General features: G+C 38.3%; 1 protein-coding gene across 32 annotated transcripts in view; it reads right to left on the reverse strand.

Annotated features, from left to right (window-relative positions):
- Positions 1-2,071: 2,071 nt before the first annotated feature.
- NRCAM (neuronal cell adhesion molecule) overlaps positions 2,072-26,791 on the reverse strand; it is a gene marked incomplete at both ends in the record, with an annotated part of 70,109 nt that continues 45,389 nt past the window's right edge. For 6 of the 32 annotated variants that reach the window (XM_079786708.1, XM_079786706.1, XM_079786701.1 and 3 more), the window contains 8 exons: positions 2,072-2,309; positions 5,708-5,786; positions 6,327-6,458; positions 20,037-20,213; positions 20,926-21,048; positions 24,012-24,216; positions 25,514-25,629; positions 26,213-26,438. In XM_079786708.1, coding sequence (XP_079642834.1) covers positions 2,072-2,309; positions 5,708-5,786; positions 6,327-6,458; positions 20,037-20,213; positions 20,926-21,048; positions 24,012-24,216; positions 25,514-25,629; positions 26,213-26,438 — 1,296 coding nt within the window. Of the gene's footprint in view, positions 2,310-2,882; positions 2,917-5,707; positions 5,787-6,326; positions 6,459-12,240; positions 12,394-13,501; positions 13,619-18,978; positions 19,015-20,027; positions 20,214-20,925; positions 21,049-24,011; positions 24,217-25,513; positions 25,630-26,212; positions 26,439-26,791 lie in introns of those variants that run through there. The other 26 variants (XM_079786712.1, XM_079786702.1, XM_079786711.1 and 23 more) reach the window with 13 other exon arrangements.

Genomic DNA, 26,791 nt, shown 5'->3' on the forward strand with positions numbered 1-26,791 from the left:
GCCCCCTGCATGCACAGATAAATTTAGCATCTACCGTTACGGAAGAGTAAAACCTGTACTTTTATTGTTTCCCCCAAAACACTGGCAAATTTAAAGTAACTTTTATCTTTGTGCTCTCTGATACCAAGACAAGCCTGGTTCCATTAGAAAGACTGATCTGTGAAAAATCAGAGAAGGAGACACAAAAGTATTTAGGGCCATCTTTACCTGGGATGGCTTCAAACTGTGCTTTACCCACATGTATCAAAGATGCCACATGACTAGGTTACTGAGCCCCACGGGCAAAGCTCGGAAGAGTTCATCTAGAAACTTGCTGTCCGTGTGTAGGATAGTTCACTAGTTCAGTTCCACAGCAAAAGAGGAAAATAAAAATCCAAAGGTATTGAAATGCTTTCCAATCCCATGCACTGTATTAATTAGCTAACTTCGTATACAGTACAACATAAACACTGTTTGCATGTTTATTTGTGTGTGACACCTATAAGCATATAGCATCTACATTTTAAGTGTATGTACAAATTCAACAAAATATCTACATATAAAAAGCTTTACTTAAAATTAAACTTGATGCAAGTTATGAGAAACCAATTTATTGGCAAATGAAACTGAGCATTCCTTCAACCATAGGTTGTTATAGAATTTCCTATGTGGAGGTAAACCATTTGATAGATATCGTTTATAAATATGGTAGCATATATATGGGTGTTTTGAAGCTGCAGATAGTAATCTGCTTGACTCTGGGCCTTGTTAGCACTTACCCGGTTTTTTTTAGATTCTGAAATGTGTCCATAGCCATTTGCATACAGGTCTTTTAATGCAGAGAGTTTAAAAAGTTGCCACATAAGTAAAGGCTTAATAATATATTCCTGGTGGCATGCTGTTGTATGCTTTTAGTCTTGGAATAACTTGTAGTTTTTAAAATTTTACACCAAGTTGACATCTTTCTTACTGAATGGGACTTGTTTTAGTCGAAATTATAAAAGACCACCCCCCTCCCCCACCAAAAATCATCATGTGATCCAGTTGGTGATAACGTTTCTCTTTTTATGCGTATGGGGAAATGCTCCTTAAAATAAGTTGTCTTATTCATTTTATTTCCACATTTCCTTTTTTTTCAACATGGCGAGTTTTCATGATCTCCGCTGTTTAAAAGTTACTTTTAGACCATGACAGCAGTCTAGGACTCTGAGTCAGCTGTGCCTTCGATGCAGAAGGCCGTGTGTCATGGAATGCTTGTCTGAAGGCACTGCATGTGTCTTGCCCTGTGCTTTCTGGAATAGGTTTTGGAATCGAATGGGAGTGATTTGTCTGTGATTCTTTCTGTATGGCACAAATGCCAGAATGCATTGCAATACACCTTGTTTATGCCTAAAAACAACTGAACATAGAGATGATGTAAAAAGTGGAACACTGTACTGCTGTAATACCTGGAAGATTAAGAAGGCTACGAGGTAACAAGAGCAAAGAGCAGGTAACAGAGTCTCAGTAAGCATCAGCAAATGCAACGGTCGTGATTAACTCATTTAGCAAGTATATACTGTACATACTGTTCCTAACAGTCTCCCAAAAAGACTAACAGCTAGACACAGAGTCACCAATTTCACAACAATGTCCACAAAGACATTGAAGTTCTAGAGAATACTACAGTAACACTCTTGACAATGAAAACGGAATTCATATTTAGGGGGTTCAGCTGAGAACAGTATAAACAAAGTATCAAACCATGTTTTAATAGCACACACAGGTCTGTCCTTTAACTGTGCAGCATTTTTCATGCATCCTATTGAACTGTATCCTGAAGAGGAAATAACATGATCTGTGGGTTATTTTTCTCAGTTCTGAGAAAATCAAGAATGCCTATTTTGAATGAAAAAGTATGCCCTTTGCACTGCAGTTCACATTCACATATCATTTGACTGAGTTATGTTCTTGCTCTAACTGTTCTCATAGTGCTAACATACAGTAGAATATATACGTTCTGCCTCTATGTTCACAGTATGAGAAGGCTGACTGACAAGTGCTTAAGATAAACCCTCTAAGAGGAAGGGGATATTGGCAAAGAGCTTACAAATTAAACAAAGGAATTCATGGCGTTGACCGGAGACGGTGCCTCTGAGCTCTCGTTGCCTTCAGCTGGCTCTTTCTCTTTCTTACCACTGTACTGCCCAATAAAGGAGCCATCCTCATTGAACTGGCCATTCACTCCCTCTCCATAGTCCACAAGGCTGTCATCACTGTCTTCTTTCTTCACAGTCCTGTCTGAAGGTGTTCGGCTGCCTTTTTTCAAAGGCTTGTGGTCTTCTGCATCACTGGAAGAAAAAGAAATTTTCGTCAAGACTGGTACTTTGATAAAGTGTTTTGTTCTGAAAGATCATGCATGCTGATTATGATAAAGCATATGGAGTCCCAAGCTTCTCTAGCCAAATCTAATCATCAGGTTGACTCCAATGACTGGGGTGTGGCTGGAATGAAAATCAGGCACAGAAATGGCTTAATCATGAAATCGTCAGTAGGTGGATGGCTTCTTATTGTACAAGTCAATATCAATGTCAGATTCAGGCTCCTGATTTAGAAACAGTTCAGAAATAATCACAAGCATTAAAAAAGGAAGAACTGAAAAAAGATAAATATCATCACTATTTTGAATTCCAAAGGGGGTAAAGATTATGGCAAGTAGAGAAGTTAGTATGTTAAACACTGTAGTATCTCTGATTCCTTGGATATGAATGGAGAATGATTTTGGTTAAGTGTGAAATACGGATTTTTTTTTTCTTCTGAGCAAGAAGCAACAGCAAAATCCTGCATTTCAAATAATTTTGTTATTGACTGCAGGCCAGATTTGTAAACTTTAACCTTACCTTTCAAGAGACCTATAAATTCCATTAAAAGGATGCAGAAGAAACAAATGAAAATAGCCTAAGAAGAAAAGCAAAATTCTTATACTGATAGTATATAGTATTTTTTTCTGTAAGAATTTTAGTTACTGGGTAAAGATTTATTATTTTTGGAAGAGACACAATTTAACTTAAGAGAAATATGTGTGTACTACTAATGGCATGCCAATACATTCTAGAGCGTGAGTGATTCCAAAAATGCAAAAGCAAGCATTTCCTGTATCCTCTTTATCCCGCTCCTCCTCTTCCAAGTGTGGCACGCAGCCTATCCGTGTAGATGGGAATCTAGGGAGGGAAATTTAATAAATCTTTATAAGACCCATTTTCCCTTTATTTCTCTGTTGAACCTCTGGAATGGGAAAGTAATCATGTTTTAGAACATCCACTCATATGGTCATGTAACTACATATGCACATCGACCTATTCTTTAACTGGTAACATTTGGCTTAAAAAAAAGCAAGAAAGGCAATGACAATTTTTTTTTTCAAAGAACAAAAATACAGGCAAAATAAAAAACATAAACAATATTAGTGAAAAATAAAAAGGCTTAATGTAAAAAGAGAGGTCGCATTAGATGTATTTCACCTACCAATTTGTACAAGGACTTTATCGCTCCCTTTGTTTTTGAGAGTGACTTTTACTTCTAGCCGAGATACAAATGTTTTAAGATGCACAAATATTCTGGCTCTTTTGCCAATAGTTCCTACCAGTGTTTTCAATTTTTCTCCAAGAATAAAATCTTAAGATTGGAAAAAATAGTAGCTTAATAAGACGTTCACATGTGCTATTGAAAACTACCTGTTTCAACAAAACACAAGTTTTTGTCACAAACTGAATAAACCATGTTATCACTACTACTAAGCAACTGGGGAAGTATCACAGAACCTTGGGTGGCCTGTGTTTGGGGCACTTTAGGGGACATATTATCCATTCTCCAACCTGCTGCAAGAATAACTTGCACATCTTTGGTCATTAATTTATAGGCTTTGTTCGAATATTTCCTGTGAAGTATTGCTCATGAGTTGATAAGACACTTAATTTCCCTGAAGAGTTCAATAACGAGCAGAATTCTGTCACCTGGATTCTAACTCTTCATCATACCCTGCTCTGTGGAACTAGTGTTCTAAGAAATATACAGGAAATTCTAGTCTATGGCATTTCTTTGATCCATCCATGCCGCCATCCATTATCTAATAAATGTTTAATGAGTGCCTATTGTAGGACAGATAATGTTCTAGTCATTGGGGATATAGAAGCAAACAAAATAGACTGAAACCCTGACCTCACGGAGCTACTTCTAGTAGGGAAGACATAGACATAAACAATCAACATATTTAAAAGAGTAGTTGTATAGTATATCAGAAGGTAATTAGTGCCATTGAAAACAGAGCTGAGCAGGGAGGATGGGAGGTGCCAGAGGAGGATGTGAAAGGTTGACAGGTAAATAGGATTAGGATGTCCAGGGAAGGCTCATTAAGAAGTGACATTAGATCAAAGACTTAAAAGAGTTGACTTATCCAGGTGGATAGCTGGGGGCAGAGAGACTCCAGCAGGAGTAACAAGCAGTACAAATGCCCGGAGGTGGAGGCAAGCCTAAAATGTTCTAGGAACAGAGAAGAGCTTGTGTGGCTGGAGCTGAATGAGAGAGAGAGAGAGAGAGAGAGAGAGAGAGAGAGAGAGAGATGGAGGATGGGAGAATGAGTGAAAGTAAAAGGGAGGAGATAGGGCTAGACAGCTAGACTGGATCAGGGCCTTCCTTGTAGGACATTGTAAGGATTCTGTCTTTAACTGAGTGAGATGGGAAGCTACTGGAGGGTTTCCAATGGACGGTCTTACATTTTAAAAGGATTACAGTAATCAGTGTTGAGAACAGCCTACCGTGGAGAGCAGGGGTTGGCAAACAGCAAAATTGGGCCATGCCCATTTATTACCTATTACCTGTGACAGCTTCTGCCCTGCAACAGCAGAAGCGTAGAGCTGCAGCGGGGGCTGTGTGCCCTGTAAAGTCAGATATTTGCTATCAGGCCCTTTCCAGGAAAAGTCTGCTGCCCCCTGCTCTAGGAAGTCAGGGGGCCCATGGCAATCACCCAGGAGTGAGATTATGGACATGTTTTGAATGTAGCACAGACAGGGTTTTCTGAGGAATTAGATATGGAATAATGGAGAAGAAAAACAATGCCCAGATTTTTGATTTGAGAAACAGGAAGAATAGAACTACCCTTACTGGATGTTTGGACATGATAAAGTTTGACATGTCAGAGGGACCACGCCTTTAATCATTTTACGAGTCTAGTATAACACTGATATCTAAAACTAACAAGAACAGCCTCTAAAAAACACTAGTCATCGTTTCATGATTAAGAGGTGGAATTATAGGTTTTTGTCTTAGAAAAAAAAGCCTCAAATCCAAGATTAAAGAGTAACACTGATTTTTAAAAGCACCATTTGGAAGATAACAGGTGTAGTGTTCTTTACAAGCCGGGTTTGTGGGGTCTTCATTGTTGTTTTAACTCTTCTTGTAACACAACAGCTATGCTAGGTTGATCTCTACAGCAAAGGCCTCTGGATAGTACTACAGAGTGGACGACACTCCACCTTAAACCTGTGACTACACTGGAAACTTGTTCTTTAATGAAAGCGAGAGACCATTTTAACTGTGAGGGATGTGTAAACATTTAGACAGGGAAGTGTTTATGAACTAATATTTGAAGACAATCTGAAATAGCAGGGAGAGCTGGCGCGACCCTATCCCAGGAGACCAGTGCGGGGTCTGCAGCGCCAGGAAGGTGCGGGCTGGGGAGAAGCAGGCTCACCTGTATTCTCCAAACGTGCCATCGTCTTCCTTCATAGGCTGGATTTCGGGATCAGCGTGGGCGTCTTCCTTTTCTTTAACTGAAAAATTTCAAAATGACATTCTTATCTATTGATCTCGTGTTTCCTTACTCAAAGTTTTTACCAGTGCACTCTTTGAGATACACAGCAGTGGAAAGAAAACACTTCTACACAACCATATGGGTTATATAACACTAACCCTAGAAGGAAAGCAACGGTAAGCATCATGACATGGAGACGCCCGCCGTTCATGCATTATTTCCTCGGGGAGACTTCAGGTGCCTTCACCCTCTGCCTGTTGGTTGTAGGTGCTATTTTGGCACCTATGACTTGGGTGGAGCCTAAGGAAGCAGAGTCACTAATATCTTCAAAGAACACGTTAATGTACTCCCACCAAATGTCTCCTGACCCTCAACAATGTTTAGGCTCCCTTTTTTAGATAAAAAAAGATAAAAAAAAATGGTTTGAACAGGAAGTCCAAATTTATGGCTCTGTAAAGATATACTTATTGCAATCTACATGATTTACCCTCATGATTTCTTTTTACTTCAGTGGATAATTATGCAGCATTGTAAGGCAATTTTAATCTTTATTTCTTACCTGGATATTTACCACCCTTGTTTCGTCTGATGAAGCAAACAATCAACAAAATTAAGATAAGCAGAGCGACAGCACACATGAGACCAATGAACCAGCCTTGCGTCGCGATGTCCACCTGCCGGCTTGCCATTGCTGGAAAGCAAATGGATGGTGTCAGTGGGAATGGGTTAAGAGAGAGATGTTGGAGTCTCTTGTATAAACTTTAATATGTTTTACATGTGGCCCCAAATTGGAATCTGTCAGTTATCAACCAGGTATAAGTACTTCACTTTGAAAAATCTTAATTAAAACCCATTCAAATAGAGAAATCTGAATGATAATACCATTAAATGTCAACAAACCTTGCTGAACATTATGTTCACAGTTATTTCAAGTATGTCTTCTCAGTGGAAACATAGTCCCAAACAAATGAACAAATTTACTATTTATAAGATAAATTGTTCATTAAGTACCATGGTAAGAATATAAGACTGAATTTTAAGCAGAACAGAATGTATACATCTAATGGAGTATTTTTCCTTCAAAGGCACAACTTTGGAGGCTAAGATATTCAATGATGCTGCCATTTTTCAAAATATTTTAGAAATCTGTTAAGAAAACTATCCATATAAGATTGGAACCAGCCTTATTATTTTATATCTCAATTTTCACTCAAAACGTTACTTAGATTTGTTATTCATCTCCGTTGCTAGTCATCTTATTTATAAGAGATGGTTCTGAATAACTTTTGCAAAATTCTGAAAAATCCAATTTACCCTCAAAAGGTCAATATTGCTTAGGATCCATTTAAAAGACCTTGGAGCCCAACCGGTGTGGCTCAGTGGTTGAGTGCCAACCTATGAACCAGGAGGTCACAGTTTGATTCCTGGTCAGGACACATGCCCGGGTTGCAGGCTCAATCCCCAGTGGGGGACATGCAGGAGGCTGCCAATCAATGAGTCTCTCTCATCATTGATGTTTCTACCTTTCTCTCCCTCTTCTTTCCTCTATGAAATCAATAAAAATATACTAAAAGATTTTGGAGTATATCTTGATCAGAGGCATCATTATTGGAATAAGTGACCAGTTTAGAAAGAAAATACTCATTTACATGTACACATGTTCTTTAAGTCTTCATCTATTCTGTTTGAGTCAATAAATGTGAAGCCTCTTTTTCAACCAAATCTCCTAAGAAAAATATGGAATAATTAGCATTTCTAGTATTATTCAAGAGTGTCAATCAAATGGGACAAAGTGCAGCATTAATGGCTATTCAGACATGCCCATGAGGATTTGTTTAAATAAATTGGTATAAAACTTTTTTAAAGGTCTTTTTCTATTTTGACCATAAAGAAGATAAGATAAAAGGGTTTCTTCTTTTGGTTCAAAAGCATGCCTCTGTCATGCTTTTAATTTGATTGATTTTCTTTTGAATACATTTAACATTGTTGGCTTAGGTGTATGTGATCTCTGGATGCGGAAATAAGCATGGCTACATGTATCCTAGGTTCTGATATATGTACAGAAGTGGCACCTCATTGCCTTTTTTTTCTCCACACAAAATACAGGGAGAAAAAGGAAATGCTTAAAATCAAGTGTGAAGAGGAATGTGAAAAATATGTGGATGTGTGTTTAAGAAATCAAACGAGAAGTGGAAATACATTATCTGGAATATAATGTATTTAATAAAGGCTACAAATCAAATGCCAGTTGCCTTTCCCCTTGTGCCTTATGAGTTAGAGGGGATTTGAGTTGTATCATAACATGATACAACGTAAGCACCAGTATAGACAGTGCCCCCTTCCACACAGGTACAACAACAATGATGGTGATGATGATGAACATAGTCATAATGAGAGCTAACACTGTGAAACTCTTACTATCTGCAAAGCACTGTGTGGGAGGGAAAAAAATCTCATTTAATCTTCACAACAATCCTTTGAGATAAGCATGGAGAACAGATCCATGCCCAGAGAGGGTAAAGAACTTGCTCAAGAGCTGGAGTTTGACCCAAGTCTGTCTGACTCCAGGGTACATGGTAGTAGCCATTATGATCTACTGTTGTAATGCCTTCCTGAAAACATGTCCAGACATCAAATCTGCAGAAGTCTTTACAAGAATAAAATGTAGGGACTTTCCATTCTGAGAAAGGTAAACATAGTTTAGAAGTCCATCACTATATACTCTTTGGCAATATATTTCTGTCAATTCTCATGTGGTCTTTGTGTGCTTTTTCTTCAAAACTGAACCCAAAACCAACTGGTGTAAATCTATTGAACATTTGATTGAAGTTTAAAGAGTTTTTAGTATACTTAATGATTTACAGCTTTGTCATAAATAGTATCTGTAGTTACGTTTTTCTCTAATTAATTGCAACTGATAAAGGCAAAATGCAATAAGATTCTACAAAATGAGCACATTGTCTTATAAAGATGGTGACTGTCAAAATTGAACTGGCAGCTTGCTACTATGCAAAAAGTGGAAATGTTTCTTTGACAGTTCATAAAGGAACATGCAAATTCACCTTAAATGATTGCCTCTATGTCTCAAGAAAAAAGTGCCAAATATTTCACTACCCCATTCATTATTTAAAATTAGGTAGACACAGAATGTTCACAGATGCATGTGTGCGCGCATACTCACATACATACATGCACACACAATTGCACCAGAAGTTGATATAAAACAAAAACTATATATGTTAAAATAACTTTTATTGACTTCCTATCCACATAAGAATGTATCTAAAGTCCACAATGACTAAAAAGGCTTCAAGTCTTCCCAGGAAACTCTAAAATCATCTTAACTACAGATGATTTTACAAACCCAAGTTATGCATCTCACACACACACACACACACACACACACACACACACACACCACACAGAATGAAGCCATGGGGATTTTTCTTATTGAATCTGATTTTCAGTGGGTGGGTTATTAGTAAGACTGGGTTGAAGAGAGAAAGAGAATCTGCAGTTTATCTAAAACCTTTATAAAAATTATGTTATGTATTACTTGGGTAATCCAGAAAGCCATAAATTAAACAAATAGACAAATATCAAGAATGTGAAAAAAGAAAATAAGCCAGAGAAATGAAATTCACTTGGTTTCCTAGGAGTTAGTTTTAACAACAATCTTCTGCTATGGCATTGCTTGATGTCTTGTGGATAATCTGTGCTCTGTGCTAGTAGATCTCAGAGGAAAATGTTCTGAGTACTTAGACTAATAAAATGAGCATGGAAGACACAGTGGGATAAATGGCTATAAAGAATCCATTATAGCCCAGCCAGCATGGCTCAGTGGATGAGCATCAACCTATGAACCAGAAGGTTGCATTTTGATTCCTGGTCAGGGCATATACCTGGGTTGTGGAATGGATCCCCAGTGGGTGACTTGCAGGAGGTAGCCGATGAATGATTCTCTCTCATCATTGGTGTTTCTACCCCTCTCCCCCTTTCTCTTCCTCTCTCTGTCAATAAAAAATTTAAAAATCCATTATATATAAAAATGCCCTGTTCCATTAAAATAGTTAGAAATGTATAGAAAAGGGGGGGAAATTACCTTGGCTAAAGTTTGGAGGCATCTGACAGGCCTCAGTAAAAACAAATCTGCTTTAAATCCTTTGTGATTTGAGAGGAAGAGATAGGGTAACTGAGGGAAAGAGATGAGAGAGCAGGAAGAGGAGGTGGGGCCTAACAGGAGTGTGGGCAAGAGGCACAGCTTCAGGACCCCGCCGATAGTCCTGTGTGATTTGGTGTTCAACTTTGGTGCCACTGGAAAAAACGGAGAAATATATCTTAAATACTCAGACCATCAAAGGCAGGGATGGTGTCAGATTAACAAGATTCATGAAACAAGTGTAGATGAAAGTTGAGTCTAGTTCCTGGAATTAGAAGAACTCAGGAAGTAGTAGCTCATTAATGCAAAGTTAAAAAAATTATCCAGAACGGTATGCTTCCATGCCCAGTACTGACATTCAATCTCAGAATGTAGCATGGAGGGGAGGAGAAGCAATGCTTTCACAGTGGAGTTAACCGTAGAAGACAATGCTTTCACACTGGAGTTAACCCAGTGGCCCTACAGGACAGAGCAATGAAACTGGGAGAATAGGGAGTTGGATTTACAATACATATTTGCTCCAGGAGGTAATATACTAACTAAGGTCACTAGGGTTTAATCAGTATTTACTCTTTTTAATAGTTACATTTATATGTAAAAGGTGACAATAACTGGTTGTAGCCTTGTCCTATTTCTCCATCGCTGGCGCACAAGGATGGCCCACCCATTATGACGGTTCATCTGAACCACCTGCCAGCTGCAGCTGCAACTGTAGATATAGCAACACTGAAGAAAATTTTTTTTCTAAAGGGTTTGCCATCTGTCTTATAAAAGGACATAAAAGACCACACCTTGATTTTATGGGTGGAATCTCATTCTAGCTGGATCTGCAAGCTGGGAGTTCACTGGACCCTGGGTCCATAGGAGCTGGGAGGACTAAGCGGTTATTTCTGAGACCACTTGCTCCCCTTGTGTGTGGACCTGTGGGACCCTGTGTGGGGGGTAGTGAGAGTCTCTCCTCCAGTGTTGGGAGGCTGAGACTCTAACCCCAGCTCCCCCACATTCTAACTGGGTGACAGGCAGGCATCCCATCTCTCATTACATGTCACTGGCATACTGTAATAAGTGGGTAATAACTCTGCCCACTTCATAGGATTGTTGTAAGGACTGAATGAGAAAAGCCATGAAAACCATTCGCCTGGCACAGATTAAAGCTGATTAAATGCTAATGCTATTGTTATTACTAGTATTCTAGCTGTAAATGGACAGAATATCTACTGGAGCTTTTAGTATTTTGAAATTAAAAGTTATCAACAATAACAAACATCTTGTAATACGGTCAATTGATATTTATCATTTAAGTATAATACAGTATTTTCCTAGAACTTTGTACACAAATGGATATGAAAATGCAAAGAACAGAATAACAGAAAAATTTTGTCTTTGTATATTATGAATCTAGTATATAAATATTTAAAAATGTAGTTTAGTAAATTATTATTACCTTTGGTTTCTCTCTCTTTTTTTTAGAAATCATTCTTGATTGTATACTTTCTAAATTATAAGAAATGACTTTAAAACCATAATGCCTGGGTAATTAAAGATACAAAAAATACATGTTGCCTATAGATTCTACAGGAAATGCAACATTTCCTTAAGAATGCATGAAATGACTGAACAGAACATGTATGAATCACAAAATGAACACATACCACACAGCCCTTCTTTAAATTTAAGTAAGCAGGGATTGTTTCCCATCTTGTGAACAAATATGAATATTTTTGACTCTTATATGAACATTTTTATTTATTTTGGAGACTTTAATTATTACTTGTTTTGATAATGTTCAAATAACTAAAATATATACAGGCAGTCAAATATGGTATAATTACAATAAAATACATAAATTGAACAATTTCTTATTCTTCACAAATTTAACAATATTTGCATCAGTCGTCTAACCAAACTGCAAGGTTCTGCAGGGCTATAGTCCATTTTGACATGAAAAAAATGCGACTTTATCAATGAGTTATTTCAGCTTCAAAAGCATTTCAAAAATTCCATTCTAACTCCGTGGAACAGTTTATTCTTGTAAATGATGTGAAAGATTGAGTTATCTAAATAATGAAAGTTAAGAATCACATCTAGCTCTGTTTTTGTAATGGTTTTGGCAATAATGTCATTAAAAGATGATTTGCTCAGTTCTGTAATTCATTTCATATAAAGAGCCAAAGACAATTAAAAGCCCAACTCCCAACCCAACAGGACCCCATAGAAAGACATTTACAGTCCTATCCATAGCAGCACCACTTGCCCCCATCTCCACCGGCTGCACCTCTGAGCATGAGCAGAACTGGCGTGGTGTGCACCTCACCTGGGCCTGTCTCAAACACATCCTCTGAACTCACAAAACCAGAGTCCCCCTCAGCACCAACTCGAACTTTGTATGCTGTTCCTGGCATTAGACCCTTTAACCCAAAGAAGCTCCGAGAACCATTTACAATTTCTTTCCTCCATTCTTCTTTGCCTATGGAAATTTTGCAAAAACAACAAATTATAATATTTTAAGGGACCAGAAGTCACTTAAATGCTTCAAGAAAGGAAAATCCTTTATAAGCAAAAGATAAAATATAGGATGTTTATGTATATCATTTTAGGTCGAGTCAAATAAATCAATGAAAATTAAGAACTACATGAAAATTGATGTTCAGGTTGCAATTTTGCATATGTGCCCTTTGTTTTGAATCTTCTTTTTAATACAAAGGAGGCTTCTTTACATACACCTTGTCTTACAACACGAGTGACTTTTTCTATGAATGTGTATAAAGAGAACTGTTACATATTAAACAGTTTAAATGAACGTTGGGAACACTTGCTTTTAAGATTAACAAGATGAATCTTTTAGTTAACTTAAATGCCTTCAAATTTATCCAAGTTAAAAATTCAACCTTTCCCACACATTGGTTTTCTTAAAGGAATAAATATTTATTTGTTTGATTAAGACCTAAACAGAAAGTTGGACTGTGTTCAACATTTCATACAAACATTCCGTGGCCACCCAGCTTATTATGTGTGGAGCACACTGCGTTAGGAGTGGGGGGCAAGGGGTTTTCATAAACTGCTGAAAGTTAGAGCTGCCCCAGCTCCTGGTAGAAGTGGCCAGGATGTAAGTAGGGAGTCTGATTCGGGAATATATTAACATTGAAATACAAGCGGTAATTTTCTGCAGTCTCTGATAAAATTCTGTTGTGTAGTATATGCAAAATGACTACTTAAAGTCCGTTTTGATCTAATTTCTGCTACTTCAAGGTCCAATTTGAACAAACTTTTCCTCTTTTCTATTGTATTTACAAATATAACAATTCATTATTACCATTGTTTACATGTTGTGGGTATAGAACAATGAAAATAACATATGCAATGGAACTTAAAATAACAGGAACAAGACAGATTTTTTTGTTATGCATAACATATATAAGTTAATGGTTCACTACAATGTTTTTTAGATAAATCTGATTCATTTAATTGGGCCAAGTTATTTTTCAAGATGATCCACAGTAAATCCTTTAAAATGTTCTTAATCTCTTTAAATGTATCCCCCAAATTAAAAACCGGGTAATGAAGTGGTTTCTTACTGCCGACTACACCATATTCAACATAAAAGTTGACATGCTCTGGTCCCTCATATTCCCAACTGATATTGGCATAGGTCTCAGCAGCTGCGACAGTAAGTTTGCTGATCCTGGGATTTACTGCTTGAAATAAATATACAATAGAAAAATAAAACAAACAGACAATCAAATTGCAACACCATACACACAAATATAAAATAATTCTAAGTACTCCGAAACTGTGCAAATAAAACTGAATTAGAATTTACTGCTGAAATTTAGGGTTCACTCATACTTCACTTTTATTACAGACAGGTTTTTCATTTATTAAACTACAGCCTTAGGAAATAAGTCAATAATTAGAAATAGTGATTGATGCACAATGTTAAAAATCTATGAGTTCTATTATACGGGTCCTGCGTAATGTGAACTGTTGTCCATTAGATACAGTCCCAGGAAACACCAACGCCTTCGTTGACTGATATATGAGGGGGTGTGGGATTGCTGAATGATGCTGGGGGCAGAGGTCACAGACTGCAAGGTAAAACCCAGTACTAGGTGGCTACTTTCAGTTCTGTTTATCATGTCAGTGTGGGCCTTTAAAGAATTTGTGTTGGGGTGAGAAAGGATGCTCCTCATAACAGTGGCTTTTGACATCATTTGAGTCAGAAACTTCTCTAAGACACTGCCTCTGGGAGTTCCGGGACCCAGGTGAGGAACACCTGCTTGGAGGAAGTTGGAGGGGTAGGTACGCTGGAAGAAAAGCTGCAGAAAGACAATCTTACCTTCTAAGTGCTCATTACATATCCTGTTCTGAAAAATAGCATCTTAAAACACCAAATTACAGAAGTTACTTGCTACTGAGTAAAGACGGCTCCTATAGTTATTAAAAGATGTTATTTGGGCATCTGAAGCTGACAATTATGTCAGCTTTACTCCAAGTGCCTACACTTAAAATAACATATTTACAGATATATTAACTTGGGTAGTTAAAACTGATAAGACCAGTTTATTATCCCAGAGAAAACATCCTAGGTTAGGAAATCAGAAGGGTTACTCAGACTCTAAAATTAAATTCCAAATGATGTTACGTAATTTAGAAGCTAAAGACCTCTTACAAATCTAAAATGTGATGAAACTGCACTTCTCAGGATCTAAAAGAGAAGTATATTAAGACATTAAATAATGCACTTGACCTCTGAGATACACTTCACCATCACATTGTGTGCCCCTTCATGCTAAGGGTGGGAAACAGCAGAGAGAGAAACATTGATTACTGAATTACGTGGAGTCCTAATTGATTTTGCACCTGAAGAAATAGATAACGATAGGAATATGATCAATAAACAGAGACTGTAAATATGAACATGCGTGTAAAACATCAGTGGCAAAGAACTCAGGCAAAACTTTAATTTTCTTTAAAAAAATTTGGGATCATGGAACTGAGGAACTTAATCTGTTGTAATTATGGAAAACGTTGAAGGCAGAACCATAGTGAAATATTTCTAACAGAAGAACATTTCACTTATTCTTAAAGACACCCAGAGAAGATAATGCCATTTTCTGAGGTTGTGCTGTTTGGCTACTTTTTGTCAGAGAATTCTAACTCTCCTGGCTTTGACTCCCCACTCATCCACCTTCTTATTGAACAAACACTCACTGAGCACCTATGTGTTGGACAATGTCTCCTGGGATGTGCTAGTGTCATCTCTCAGCTGGGCTTTCTCAGGAGTCCACTCTAGTCTCTCTTCCTACTGTGTCTTTCTACATTTTAGCTTCTAAACTACATATCTGATCCGACATTTCTGTTTAAAATGTGGAGATGACAGACCTCTGGTGACAGGTAAACACAAATTCCTTAGCCAGGCAAGCATGGCCATTAATCATGTGTCCTTACCTACCTCTTCAGTCACATCTCAGGTTCTTTCCCAGGCACTCTACATTTTGGCCAAACTGGACTTTTGGGTATAACCCAAATGTCCTATAGGCTTTCAAACCCATGCCTTTGCTTACTACCTTACCAATAATTTATACACCCCCCTACCCCAATGACTCATCTGCCAAAATCCTGTATTTGTCTCAAGGCCAAATTTGTTATTACTTTCTTTGTGAAGTTTTCCTGATCTTGTTTGGCAAAATAAATGCTTCACTCCTCTATGTTCATATACAATTTTGTTCAAATAACTAGTTTAGCATCTATGTTTACTCTTTTTCGTATGTTGATTTTAACTGGCTGTGTTTTACCATCTAGACACACAGTGTCTTATAAAAGGCTATTGCATTTTACTTGCCAGGAAGACATTAGACGTTGAACTTGATTGAACCCTCTATATAGTCTTTTGTTGTTGTTGTTTTTCAGGTGAAATAAAACTGTAAACTTAAACTTGATTTTAATTTACTGGTTCTTTAGGTTTTCCTGTGTCTTGACCTAATTGGTAGCAGTGGGACCAACTCTGATGTAATTATATAGTGATAGTCTGACCACAGAGAGGATGTCACCGGCTCCTCAGTGTCCTCCTCTTAATTAATTGTCAGCTGCTAATGAGGTGAAGAACCAGGTTCCGTTGCTGACTTGCCAATTCGTTTCTTCCTATTCCTGTGCCCTAACTAGTCACTTTGCAAACAAGTTCTGAAGACTGGTCCCAAGGGTGAGAAAGTAAAAGCTATCATCCATCAGCAATCCTGAGACCTTAACTCAAATCCATCATCTGCTTCGGTTCATTTTTACAGATGCCTTCACAGGTCTATTTCCTAGAGTTCCAGACACAAAACTACAACGTGTCCCCAAAAATGTATACACACTTTGGCTGCCATTATGAATTCCAATGGGTTAAATCTAAAAAGAAAGAAATGTCCATTGAGCTATCATCAGCTGTTAGTGTGTATACATTTTTGGGGGGACACCCTGTATTTAAAAGGACACAGAAATTGAACAAATGCATCCAACAACTACCATTATTACAGAGATACTGGAAACAAAACAAGGGCACGGATCAAAATAAGTGACTCCTAAAGATCTCAGGAGTATTTCCACGATCAAATTAAGGAGAGTGGTAAGGAAAAGGAAGGTAGGCATAATACAGGTAAATCAATTATCCTGGCTTCTGCGTGGCATAAGCAATCCTTTTTGTAATTATGTATGTGTAAGCTTGGGTTTCATTAACATGGCTTAAAATCTTCCAGAAAGCTAAAAAATTAAACTTTGATGCATCTCTTTCCCCCTCTTCCACCAGAAGTTAGTTAAAATCATTAAAGGCTGGTGCTGCTATAGCTGTGTCTATCACACATGTTTTTCCTCAGTGATTTATCTCTTCTTTATTCTCTTTCATGCTGCTTTAAATTAAAATATAAAAGATATATAAAAGTATTAAAATTTTGAGAGGGCTGTGGAACACTTTTATTCTCCTCTCTCAGGGAGTATCTAAACCCCACCTGGAGAAGAAAAACAGAGAAGATAAAATTTATTCTTAGATTGAAATAAAGAAATCTTTTTAAGGGAGGAAAATCCAGGATAACAATTTCTTTTTGATCAGCTTAAATTCTTATCAGTAAAATGTCATAATTTTATGCAAGCAATATTTAATTACTCGTGCACTATTAAAAGAAACACTATAGAAAGTGAGGATAGATTTAGCTTTCTCTTAAACTTTAAATTCCATTTCTCTTCTTATCTGAGATCCATCAGATTTCAACACCTTCTGACACTCCATTTTTACTTATCTCTATAGTCATAAGCAATTCGCAATTCAATTGAGTAACATTAAATAATAAAACCTAAACTATTTTAATATAGATTTATTTTAGTTAGTTTTAATTCATTAAAATAAGCAGGTGATGCCCTAGCTGGTTTGGCTCAGTGGATAGAGCGTCAGCCTGCGGACTGAAGGGCCCCAGGTTCGATTCCAGTCAAGGGCATGTACCTTGGTTGCGGGCACATCCCCAGTAGGGGGTGTGCAGGAGGCAGCTGATCAATGTTTCTCTCTCATCAATGTTTCTAACTCTCTATCCCTCTCCCTTCATCTCTGTAAAAAATCAATAAAATATTTTTTAAAAAAAGACTCTTGGAAAAAAAAAAAAGCAGGTGATGCTTTTTCCCCAGTGGATTGCATGTCCCATTCTAACATGACAAGTCCATGGAAAACTCAGATTCACTTCACAGGCAGCCTCGTTGCAACACAATTACTCGGCTCTTGACTCCAGGCATCCTTTGTACAGGGAGCGAGGCCAGGTTTTCTCTGGACTGCTTCAATGAGAGGTTATGAGGGGACCTGGCAGCAAATGATTGTAAAACAATCAAGGATTTTAATTGCTATCTAATTGTCCCAGGGAAGAAGAATACATATAAAAGAGAGGTTTACATCTTTTTACAATATTATGGAAATTTTGAACTTTTACAACTTTGTTCAAGTCTAAAAACACATAGATAACATATTAAGATTAGCAAAAATGGCTACGGTTCTTATTCAATCACTCTAAAATCTATCTAATCTACATTTTATAATTTACCAAGACTCTGACTATAAGCAGATTTTTAAAAAAATAGAAGATGTGTATCAGACCTAAGCTCACAAGATTTGAATAATTTGGGACAAAGTACTTATTTCTCTTTGTCTTTTTTTCATTCCTATTTGTATTCACTCAGTCTGTCAAAGCCCAAGAAAACCCCTGGCCCAGGGTTTCTCCCCAAGAAAACATGTCCGAGGCTAACAGACCAAACACAGCCAAGGGTGAAAGACTGGGGGTCTTTGGGACTGCCTCATGTGGAAGACATACTACAATGTATTCAAGCACCATTCTCCCAACCAATCCTTCTCACCCAGAGAGCTGTGCACGATAAAGGAGAACAAAGTCATCCATTGTGATGACTGGCTATTACCCAGGTGGAGGAGACTTGAGCAGTTCTGTGACGACAGGATGGAGTAACACAACTGAGTAGAACATGCAGGTGGACGGAAAGACTTGCTCCTTGGGGATCCTGGTGGCCAGACTTCTAGTCCCAGGATAAATAGAGGGTATCGACTGCTAAGCCAAAATTTCAAATGGACAGTGTAGTGTAATGCAGCAAAGTGTACAGTACTCTGTGTCTATGAGGGGTCTCGCTAAATCAGAATGGAAAACTCTGTTGATCTGATTTCTCACAGTCTATTTTCATCACACGACTAATATTTCTTTAATATGTGGTGTGACCATAGAGAGGACCTGTGACAAATCCACAGTTTTGGTCCTGTCTGATCCAGCCACAATCATATCATTAAAAGCTAAGATTAGGATTTGCACCAGGGATAAGTCTTGAGAAAAGTCGTAGAAAAATGTAATGTGTGGCTTTCTATTTGTATAAAGACTAAATATTAATGATAAAGCCAAGATCTGCCAAGATCTTCTCTTTCTTTTGTTTTTTTCAAAGCTTATTTTATTTTCTCTTTTAACCCATGCTGCACTTCCCCATGTTTAACATTGCAAATTTCACACATGTATAAAGTCATGCAGATGAATTATTTTACCTTTGCCTGCACCTACATCAGGTGGAAGAATACCAGCTTTAATGAAGGGAAACAGAAATAGGACACTATATAGTTAAATGTAACACACCCATGAGCATGTAAAGCTATATAAAAACACTTATTACAATGCTAAAGCATGCAAGAAGAATGAAGTGTACCATATCAGGTTCAGGGGACAAAGACATGTTTGTGTCCCCAAACTTACGTAGTATTCAAATCCACATTTAAGGTACATTATTCATGCTTGCCTATTATATAAGAAGGCTTAGGATATCTCAAACCAATTTTGGAGTAGCACTGTCAATTTCATATGCTATGGAAGATAATCAAATCAATAATCCTTAAACAATTCTACAATTTAGAGACATGCAAAAAGAGGAAATCTTTTACAATATTTTTATTGAATCTAAAGGTTTTCAAAATAATTTTAAAAAATATGAAAGAAAGTATTAATTCCTTTTCTAGAAACTTTAATGGAGCTATTTTGCTTTCTCTGTGCCAGATGGCCTATCAAGGTGCAAAGTCCCATGCTCAAACACAAAATAAACACTCTATTTAATTTCATTGCTAGAAAACCTAAATCAATATGTGGACTAGTAAATCACATTCTGGTGAACCAGCCAGAACTTGAATTACTTATATTTATGTAAGTATATGTATGCATGTCTGTGTGTGCATATATACTAGAATTTGTATTACATATATGTGTATGTATATGTGTATGCATATACGTAAAGTTGTAAAAAGGAAAAAACAGTGCCTTGAACTTCAAATTCAAGTGTGGCAAAATATTGTAATTTCCCACTCTCACCTCAATATATTAATATAAGTTTAATTTTTTCACTTGGACTTGGAAAACAAATATCAAGTAATTATTCTAATAAGAATTAAATAATTGATTTTATATATCTGAATGAGAAATTACAAATAAGTGTTTATATTTATTGGGTGGGATGAACACTCCATGGTCAGAAGAAAAGAGAAAGCATACATTGAAGTTAAGGAGCTTTGTTTCACAATACTTAAAGTTTTATGGATTTTATACATACCCATCTTACCTTCATCCACTGTTGTTACTGCTTCCTCTGTTATTTGACTTCCTGATCCTGCTGATGTTTGTGCATAGAAATAAAACTTATACCGAGTGCTGAAATTTAAATTTTTTAAAGTCCAACGTGTCTTGTTGGCAGGAATTTTCAAATCTACCAGTGGGCCTAATTCATGGGTGCTGTTAACTGTCAAGAAGAAAAAAGAGCATTTCCCATTAATTGTTATAGCAATACTATTATAAATAAACTAGAAGCCCAGCGCGGGAAATCGCGCGGCCCTGCCCACCCACACGGCCTCGCCGTGCTCGCAGCCCTGCCCACCCTCGCCAGTCTTGGGTCGTTACGGCGTTAGGGCCACGGCTTTTTATATATATAGATGTGTCCACCAAAAATGTCAAGTTTGGATTACACTGATTTTTTTGCCCAGCATAACTGATAACCTTTTACAGTTCCTATAATATGGCATAAGAGGGGACATATAGTCTCTACTGGCTTCTAAGCTAAGGGAATTTTATAGTTGAATCACGATAGCATTTCTCATCTCAGGGTTTTTGCAGGTGGAGTCATGTATTGTTAAATAATCCCAAACCTCATGTTCAGAGGTCTTGTGCCAAATGAACGAGGGTTACTATTTTCTAGCTACAGATAATGTATAATGATAGCACCTACCTAAACCCCATGCTCAAAGGCCTGTATTAATCTACAGAATACTTAATTTTCAATACCATATATGTAATTTTTCTTTAAAAAATACGAAGGTCCTTTTTGAATAAATCTTGAAGGTATATGTACATATTCCACAGCTATAAAGAATAACCAGTTGGTATTTTAAGATAACAGGTTTTTTTTAAATCCTTTTTAATGATATTTTCCATTTTCCCTTCTCCTAATAACTTACTTGGCTGGTATTTTAAGGTGTACTCAGTCAAAATGCCATTCGGGTGGCTTGGTGGATCCCATTCCAAAGTGAGAGAGTCTAGTGTTGGGTTAACAATCTTCAAGGAGGACGGGGCACTGGGAACTTATAAAGAGAACACAGTCAACATAAAGGTTTTTCAATGTTTCAAAATGTATTAAAATGACATATTTCACCACGTTCACACAATTCATCAAGGTTTTTGTTTTTTATAACACATTCTTGGTCCTGATTCAGCTGAAAATACATTGATAGAAAACTGTGACAGGTACTCATTTATCCATTCTCTTCCTCTTTTTTTCTTGACATTTCCATTTAGATTCATTAAAACCATTCTCTCAAAATACATAGATTTTGCCTTTATATGGACTGAAATAAAAAAAATTTTAAAAAACAATAAATTTAATAAAAATTTTAAAAGATACTATACTTATTTGTTTAATGAATGATGTTTTAATAAAAGCAAACTAGTTACACTTATTTGTTTAATGAATGATGTTTTAATAAAAGCAAACTAGTGGCCCTGGACGGCTAACTCAGTTGGTTAGAGTGTTGTCCTGATACGCCAAGGTTGTGGGTTTGACACCTGGTCAGGGCACATACAAGAAGCCACCAATGAATGCATAAGTGGAACAACAAAGCAATAAGTGTCTCTCTCTCTCTCTCTCTCTCTCTCTCTCTCTCTCTCTCTCTCTCTCTCTCTCTCTCTCTCCCCAATAACAAATAAAATAAAAAGGAGTACTTTCTAAGTTAATAAGCCAGTCAGAGAAAGACAAATATCACATGATCTCACTTACGTGTGGAATCTAATGAACAAAATAAACTGACAAACAAAATAGGTCCAGAGACACAGAAGCATAGAACAGATGGACAGATTTCGGAGGGAAGAGGGGTGGGGGTGACAGGAAGAGCTTAACTGAAGAACATATAGGTATACATATATGCATAGCCCATGGACACAGATAACAGAACGGGAAAGGCCTGGGGTGGAGTGGGGGCTGGGTGGAAGTGGGCAAAGAAGGGAAAATGTGGGACATCTGTAACACTGGCAACAATAAAAAAAAGAACTTACTTTAGCAGTTGTATAATAAAAGTCTACTGGAACTAAAAAATAAAATAAAATGAAAATAAAAGCAAGCTAGTGACTAAGTGAAACCATTCTGACTTGGCCTCTGAGCAGAAGCAGCTGTGTGCTGGGCTATTAAGGGCTGTTTTCCCCAACAAACCAGGTGTTTCCAAACAACCTGCCTGCTGGGCTCTTGGCATGAGCCAGCCTGCCCGGGCGCAGAGCAGTTCTCATCCGGAAAGCTGACAGACGCCCAGCATCTCGTGGTGACGGACAGAAGCCCCAATGCTGGCAAACCCTGGCTCTGGGGCAGGCCTGCAGGTGTCAGGTTCTCTGAGGCAGAGGTTGGCACATGACCAGAGGAGACATGCCCAGGCTTCTTTTATGGCTCCTTCAAGAGGATGATGGATGGTGGCAGCCCTCTCTCATGATCATCACCTCCTCTACCCGACCTACCACATTCCCTAAACCCACTGAGGGCACCACTGTTCTGCCTGTCACTCTAGCCAGAAACCAGGGAGTCATCCTGAATTACCCGCTGTGTCTCATTCCCACCATCTCCTGGGACACTAAATCCTGTGAATTCCACCTCGTTCCCTCCTCTGCTCTCTGCCACCACCCCATTTCAGGGCCTCCGTGGCCTTTGCTGTGTCTACAACACGCCTGGCTCATAGTTCTAAGCTTCCCCCAAACCAATAAGTGGTTCCTAACTCTGGAAGATCACAGACCCCTTTGAGAATCTGATGACAGCCATAAATATTCCCTAGAAAAAAAATACACCTTTTTCCATGATACTGGTGCTTATTGATTCCCTATGAGAGACTACAGTCCTCAGGTGAAGAGCCTCCGGCTTAATATCACAGCATGTAAGACCATCTATGATATGGGTCCTCCCTAGCTGGCCTTCCCCTCTTTTCCCACCATTCCCGGCCACACAAATTGCAGTTCCCCGAAGGAGCCATGCTGTTTCACACATTTGTGTCTTTGAGCATGCTACTTCCTCTCTTCTTTATCCTTCCCTCCCCTGGTCCTCTCTTGTATGACACCTTCCCCTGAACCATCCAGGACCAATGTGGGGTCTCTCTAGGGAAAGCCTTGAGTGGAGGGAGCCCTTAACCTCTATAACGGAGGACCAGCAGTCATGATGAGATGGGAGCCGGGACACAGGATGACTTCAGAGGCTGTTGGGAAGCCGCTGACATCATGAGCCCCTCAACCAGGAGCCAGGACAGAATTTGTGAACTGCTTTTACCTAAAAGAACTAATGAATCCATGGACGTTACCTGGCTCATTTTTAATACTGGCTTGAGGCAAAATTCAAATGAGGTCAGGCTGATTTTCAGTACCTTTTCCTATCCCTGTCTTTCTCACTTATGGCCTCTCTCCCTCATCCACGAGGCTCCTATGTCCAAACTCCTCCTTCCCCCACTCCCACATAACGCACATGTGGGCCTCTCTTCCTCTTCCTCTTGCAGTGGGCTATACTTGCAATGACTTTTTCCTTCTCTTCCCAACCCATTTTATCAAGACTTCCAACCTCTAACTCAGCTCATGTGCAGCATAAACTATGCAGGTGCCCTGAGAAAGAAATGAACTGTAACTTGTGAATTATTTTCTTTTCTAGATGGTTTTCCTAGGGTATCACATTTAGTTCCCACACTTCAGATTAGGTAACGGAGGCTTATAGAAGCTATAGAACTTGCTTCTTAATGACCCAAATAAACATCATATTTGACAGTGTGACTAAGGGTGGACAAAATTTTAAGTCAAGGGAGAGGAGATTTTAGGGCAGCATTCTGTGATGTGAAGCCTTCATCCCCTCAGTCCACATAAGGGCCTCAACCAGTATTGAAAATGAGCCAGCTTGAGCGTGCTGTGTTCATCTATGGGAAATCACATTCGGCTTCCAGAATATACTTTATTTGGGGGCCCTTCTGTCACACAAAGCCTCTCAGCATGTGCCACACGATGCTAGGGTCTCAGAGACACGCCCACCTCATACCTCCTTCTGGTGTATGAAATACTCTGTCGGGGCTGGCCGGGCCCTCCCCTTTCCCATTGACCACGCGGACGTTCAGTGTGTAGTGGCTGAAGGGCTCCAGCCCCGGCAGCATGCCGTGGGTCTTGCTGCCCTGGAAAGTGAGGATCTTTTTCTCAATGTGGCGTCTGTTTCTTTTTGATGAATTCTGGTCCGTCCAGTAGTAAATCTGAAGCAGCAAGAACAAAAGTCAGGGATGTGTAAGGAGGCAAATAAGATTAAAGTTTTATGGGCTTTCCCCCAGAAAATTCCCTTGGTGAATTTTGGAGGATTACTGGCAAAGCTGAAAAATACTGATTCTGAGGCAAGAGAGTCAGAAGCCCACAGATATTGAGGAAAGTCAAATTAAGAATATCTGATGAAGCTGGGCTATCCTATTTTGTTGGAGGAATACAAGTGAAATAAAAGAAATAGCACAACACCAATCCAGTTTTCTCTAAAAGCCAATAGAAGGATTTCAGTGTCTGACATGTAAAATATTCTAAAAGTAAAAATTACTGGCCAATATTTAGATACTTTTTCCAGAGTTAATAGAACTTCATGTACAATATGTCATTTAGTTTAGTCCTAACACCCACAGTGAAGCGTTTATTATTATTATTCCTATAGTACAGATGAGCCTTTGGGTTACCAAGTGACTTGTACAGGGCACGGGGCAATCAGGAGTGACTCCAAGTCTGGGGCTCTCGCACTTATTTTTTGTATTATATTGTGTTTGATTAACAAAGTGTTGATTAACTTTGGTTAAAAATCTAGAATTGTTGTTTATCAAGTCCTTTTAAATTCTTCTTAGCAGTTTAAAGACATTTTTTAAAGAAAAGCCAACATATCCAGAATTGAACAATGTTAGAGAAAAATATAAAATTGAACATGATGCAGTGCAAAAAGTGACCTCTAGGGGTCAGGGTTGACAAATCAAAGGAGGGATTCTTTTTTTTATGGTTGAATATAAAAACAGTTGACTATCAATTAAAAAAACACCCCTCTATAAACCAGTCTTTCTGTGCTTCCCAAGAACAAAGATGGTTGATATTCATAAGAATGACCCAGTTGGTACTTTATGATCTTAAAGTATAATATGAATTATTTTTTTTAATGTCTACATTATTTTCAGGATAATTTGTATATTCAACGCATGTGGTCGGTATAGTTTTTAAGCTAGGTGCATTTTGTTATATCTAATTTTTCAAACATCAGCTTTCCACATTTTTTGCATATGTTAATTGATTAGTTGGCAAAATCTTAGGTTATCTGTGGGAAAAATGGAGAAAACATTTTCCCCCCTCACTTTTGGATACAGTGGAATTTTGATTCAGTGTTAGCTGGGGTTGTTTAGATGTGGCCTGCCCGAGGCGATAAACCAGATGAACTCTCAAGAACAACTTCTCTAACCAAGAAAAGTGCATCTGGCCTTCACTGATGGGCTCTTCCTAAGGAAAGAAGAGGAAAGGTCTCCCTTCACTTACCCGATAGCCTTGCAGGTGTCCTCGGACACTTTTCAGAGGCACTGGGTCCCAGTGCACCTCAGCTAAGGTACTGTTCACCACGGTCACATGCACATTCCCAGGAGCCACCATGGGGACTAGGGAAAGAGGGAGGGAGGATAGAAGTACCAATGTTATTTTGAATTTCATGCAAAAAATGTCACTGTCTAATAATTTTGGCTTTATTGAAGCAATGCTCCAGACCTATTCTATAAATGATCAAGGACTGAGATTAGACTTTGAAAGAATAATATATCTTGCCCTGGCTGGGGTGGCTCAATGGTTAGTATCATCTGCCTGTGAATCCTAGGGTTGTGGGTTCAATTCCCAGTTGAGGCGCATGCTGGAGACAACCAATTGATATGACTCTCTCACATCTCCTATCTCCCTCTTTCCCCTCCCCCTCTTTCTACTCTCTCTAAAATCAATGAAAAAATTATCCTCCAGTGAGGATTAACCCCCTCCCCCTCAAAAGAATAACATCTTTTAAAAAGTAATAACTTTTAACATTCTGAACCTATTTTCTACATAGTAGGCTGTTTAAATTCAGAAACGTTGAACAAAATCACTGCTGCCTCTCTTCCTCCCATTCTAAACACGTCTGGAAATAGACTTGGCTTGCACTTTGGTAAGTCTGTTTTGCTGAGAAAAAGTATAAACAAAACAGTGTCAGCCACTTACGGTCTTCTCCAGAATGTCCCATAACTACAGCTGGCTCTGGAGCAAACCCCACATCATTCAGAGCCTGGACTTTGATCAGGTATGGAACAAAGGTTGGTGTGCCCGAGACAATATACTTGGATACATTTGCCACAACCACAGATGTCCATTCATCATCACCATCTTTCTGGCGCCAGCTCACTTTGTACTGAAGGCCTGGCCCATTAGATTCGAAACCATTCAAGGGCTACAAGAAAAGCCAAATAATCAGAGCTTATAAAACAGGCCGACTGCACAACCTTTTACAGAAACAACAAAACCAATTCCCAGACTTAAAGTGAGTGCTAAAACACTAAAATATAAGCTGCTAACATATTCTCAGGGACCTTTTATCTTTTTTTCATTTTTGATGACATTCAAAGCTTGTCTAGGGCCCACATTTCAAAGATTGTTCATTTCTATCTTATATATCACATAAGCCTCTCAAACTCTGGCTCCACAGTCAAGGGTGGGTGTCTTAAAACATTCAGTTATGTAGGTTCCTCTATATCTTCCTGTTTGTGTGACAGTACATCATTGTCTGTCACTTGGAGGCTGAAA

The sequence above is a fragment of the Cnephaeus nilssonii genome (assembly GCF_951640355.1).
Source record: "Cnephaeus nilssonii genome assembly, chromosome: 12".
NCBI lineage: Eukaryota > Metazoa > Chordata > Mammalia > Chiroptera > Vespertilionidae > Cnephaeus > Cnephaeus nilssonii.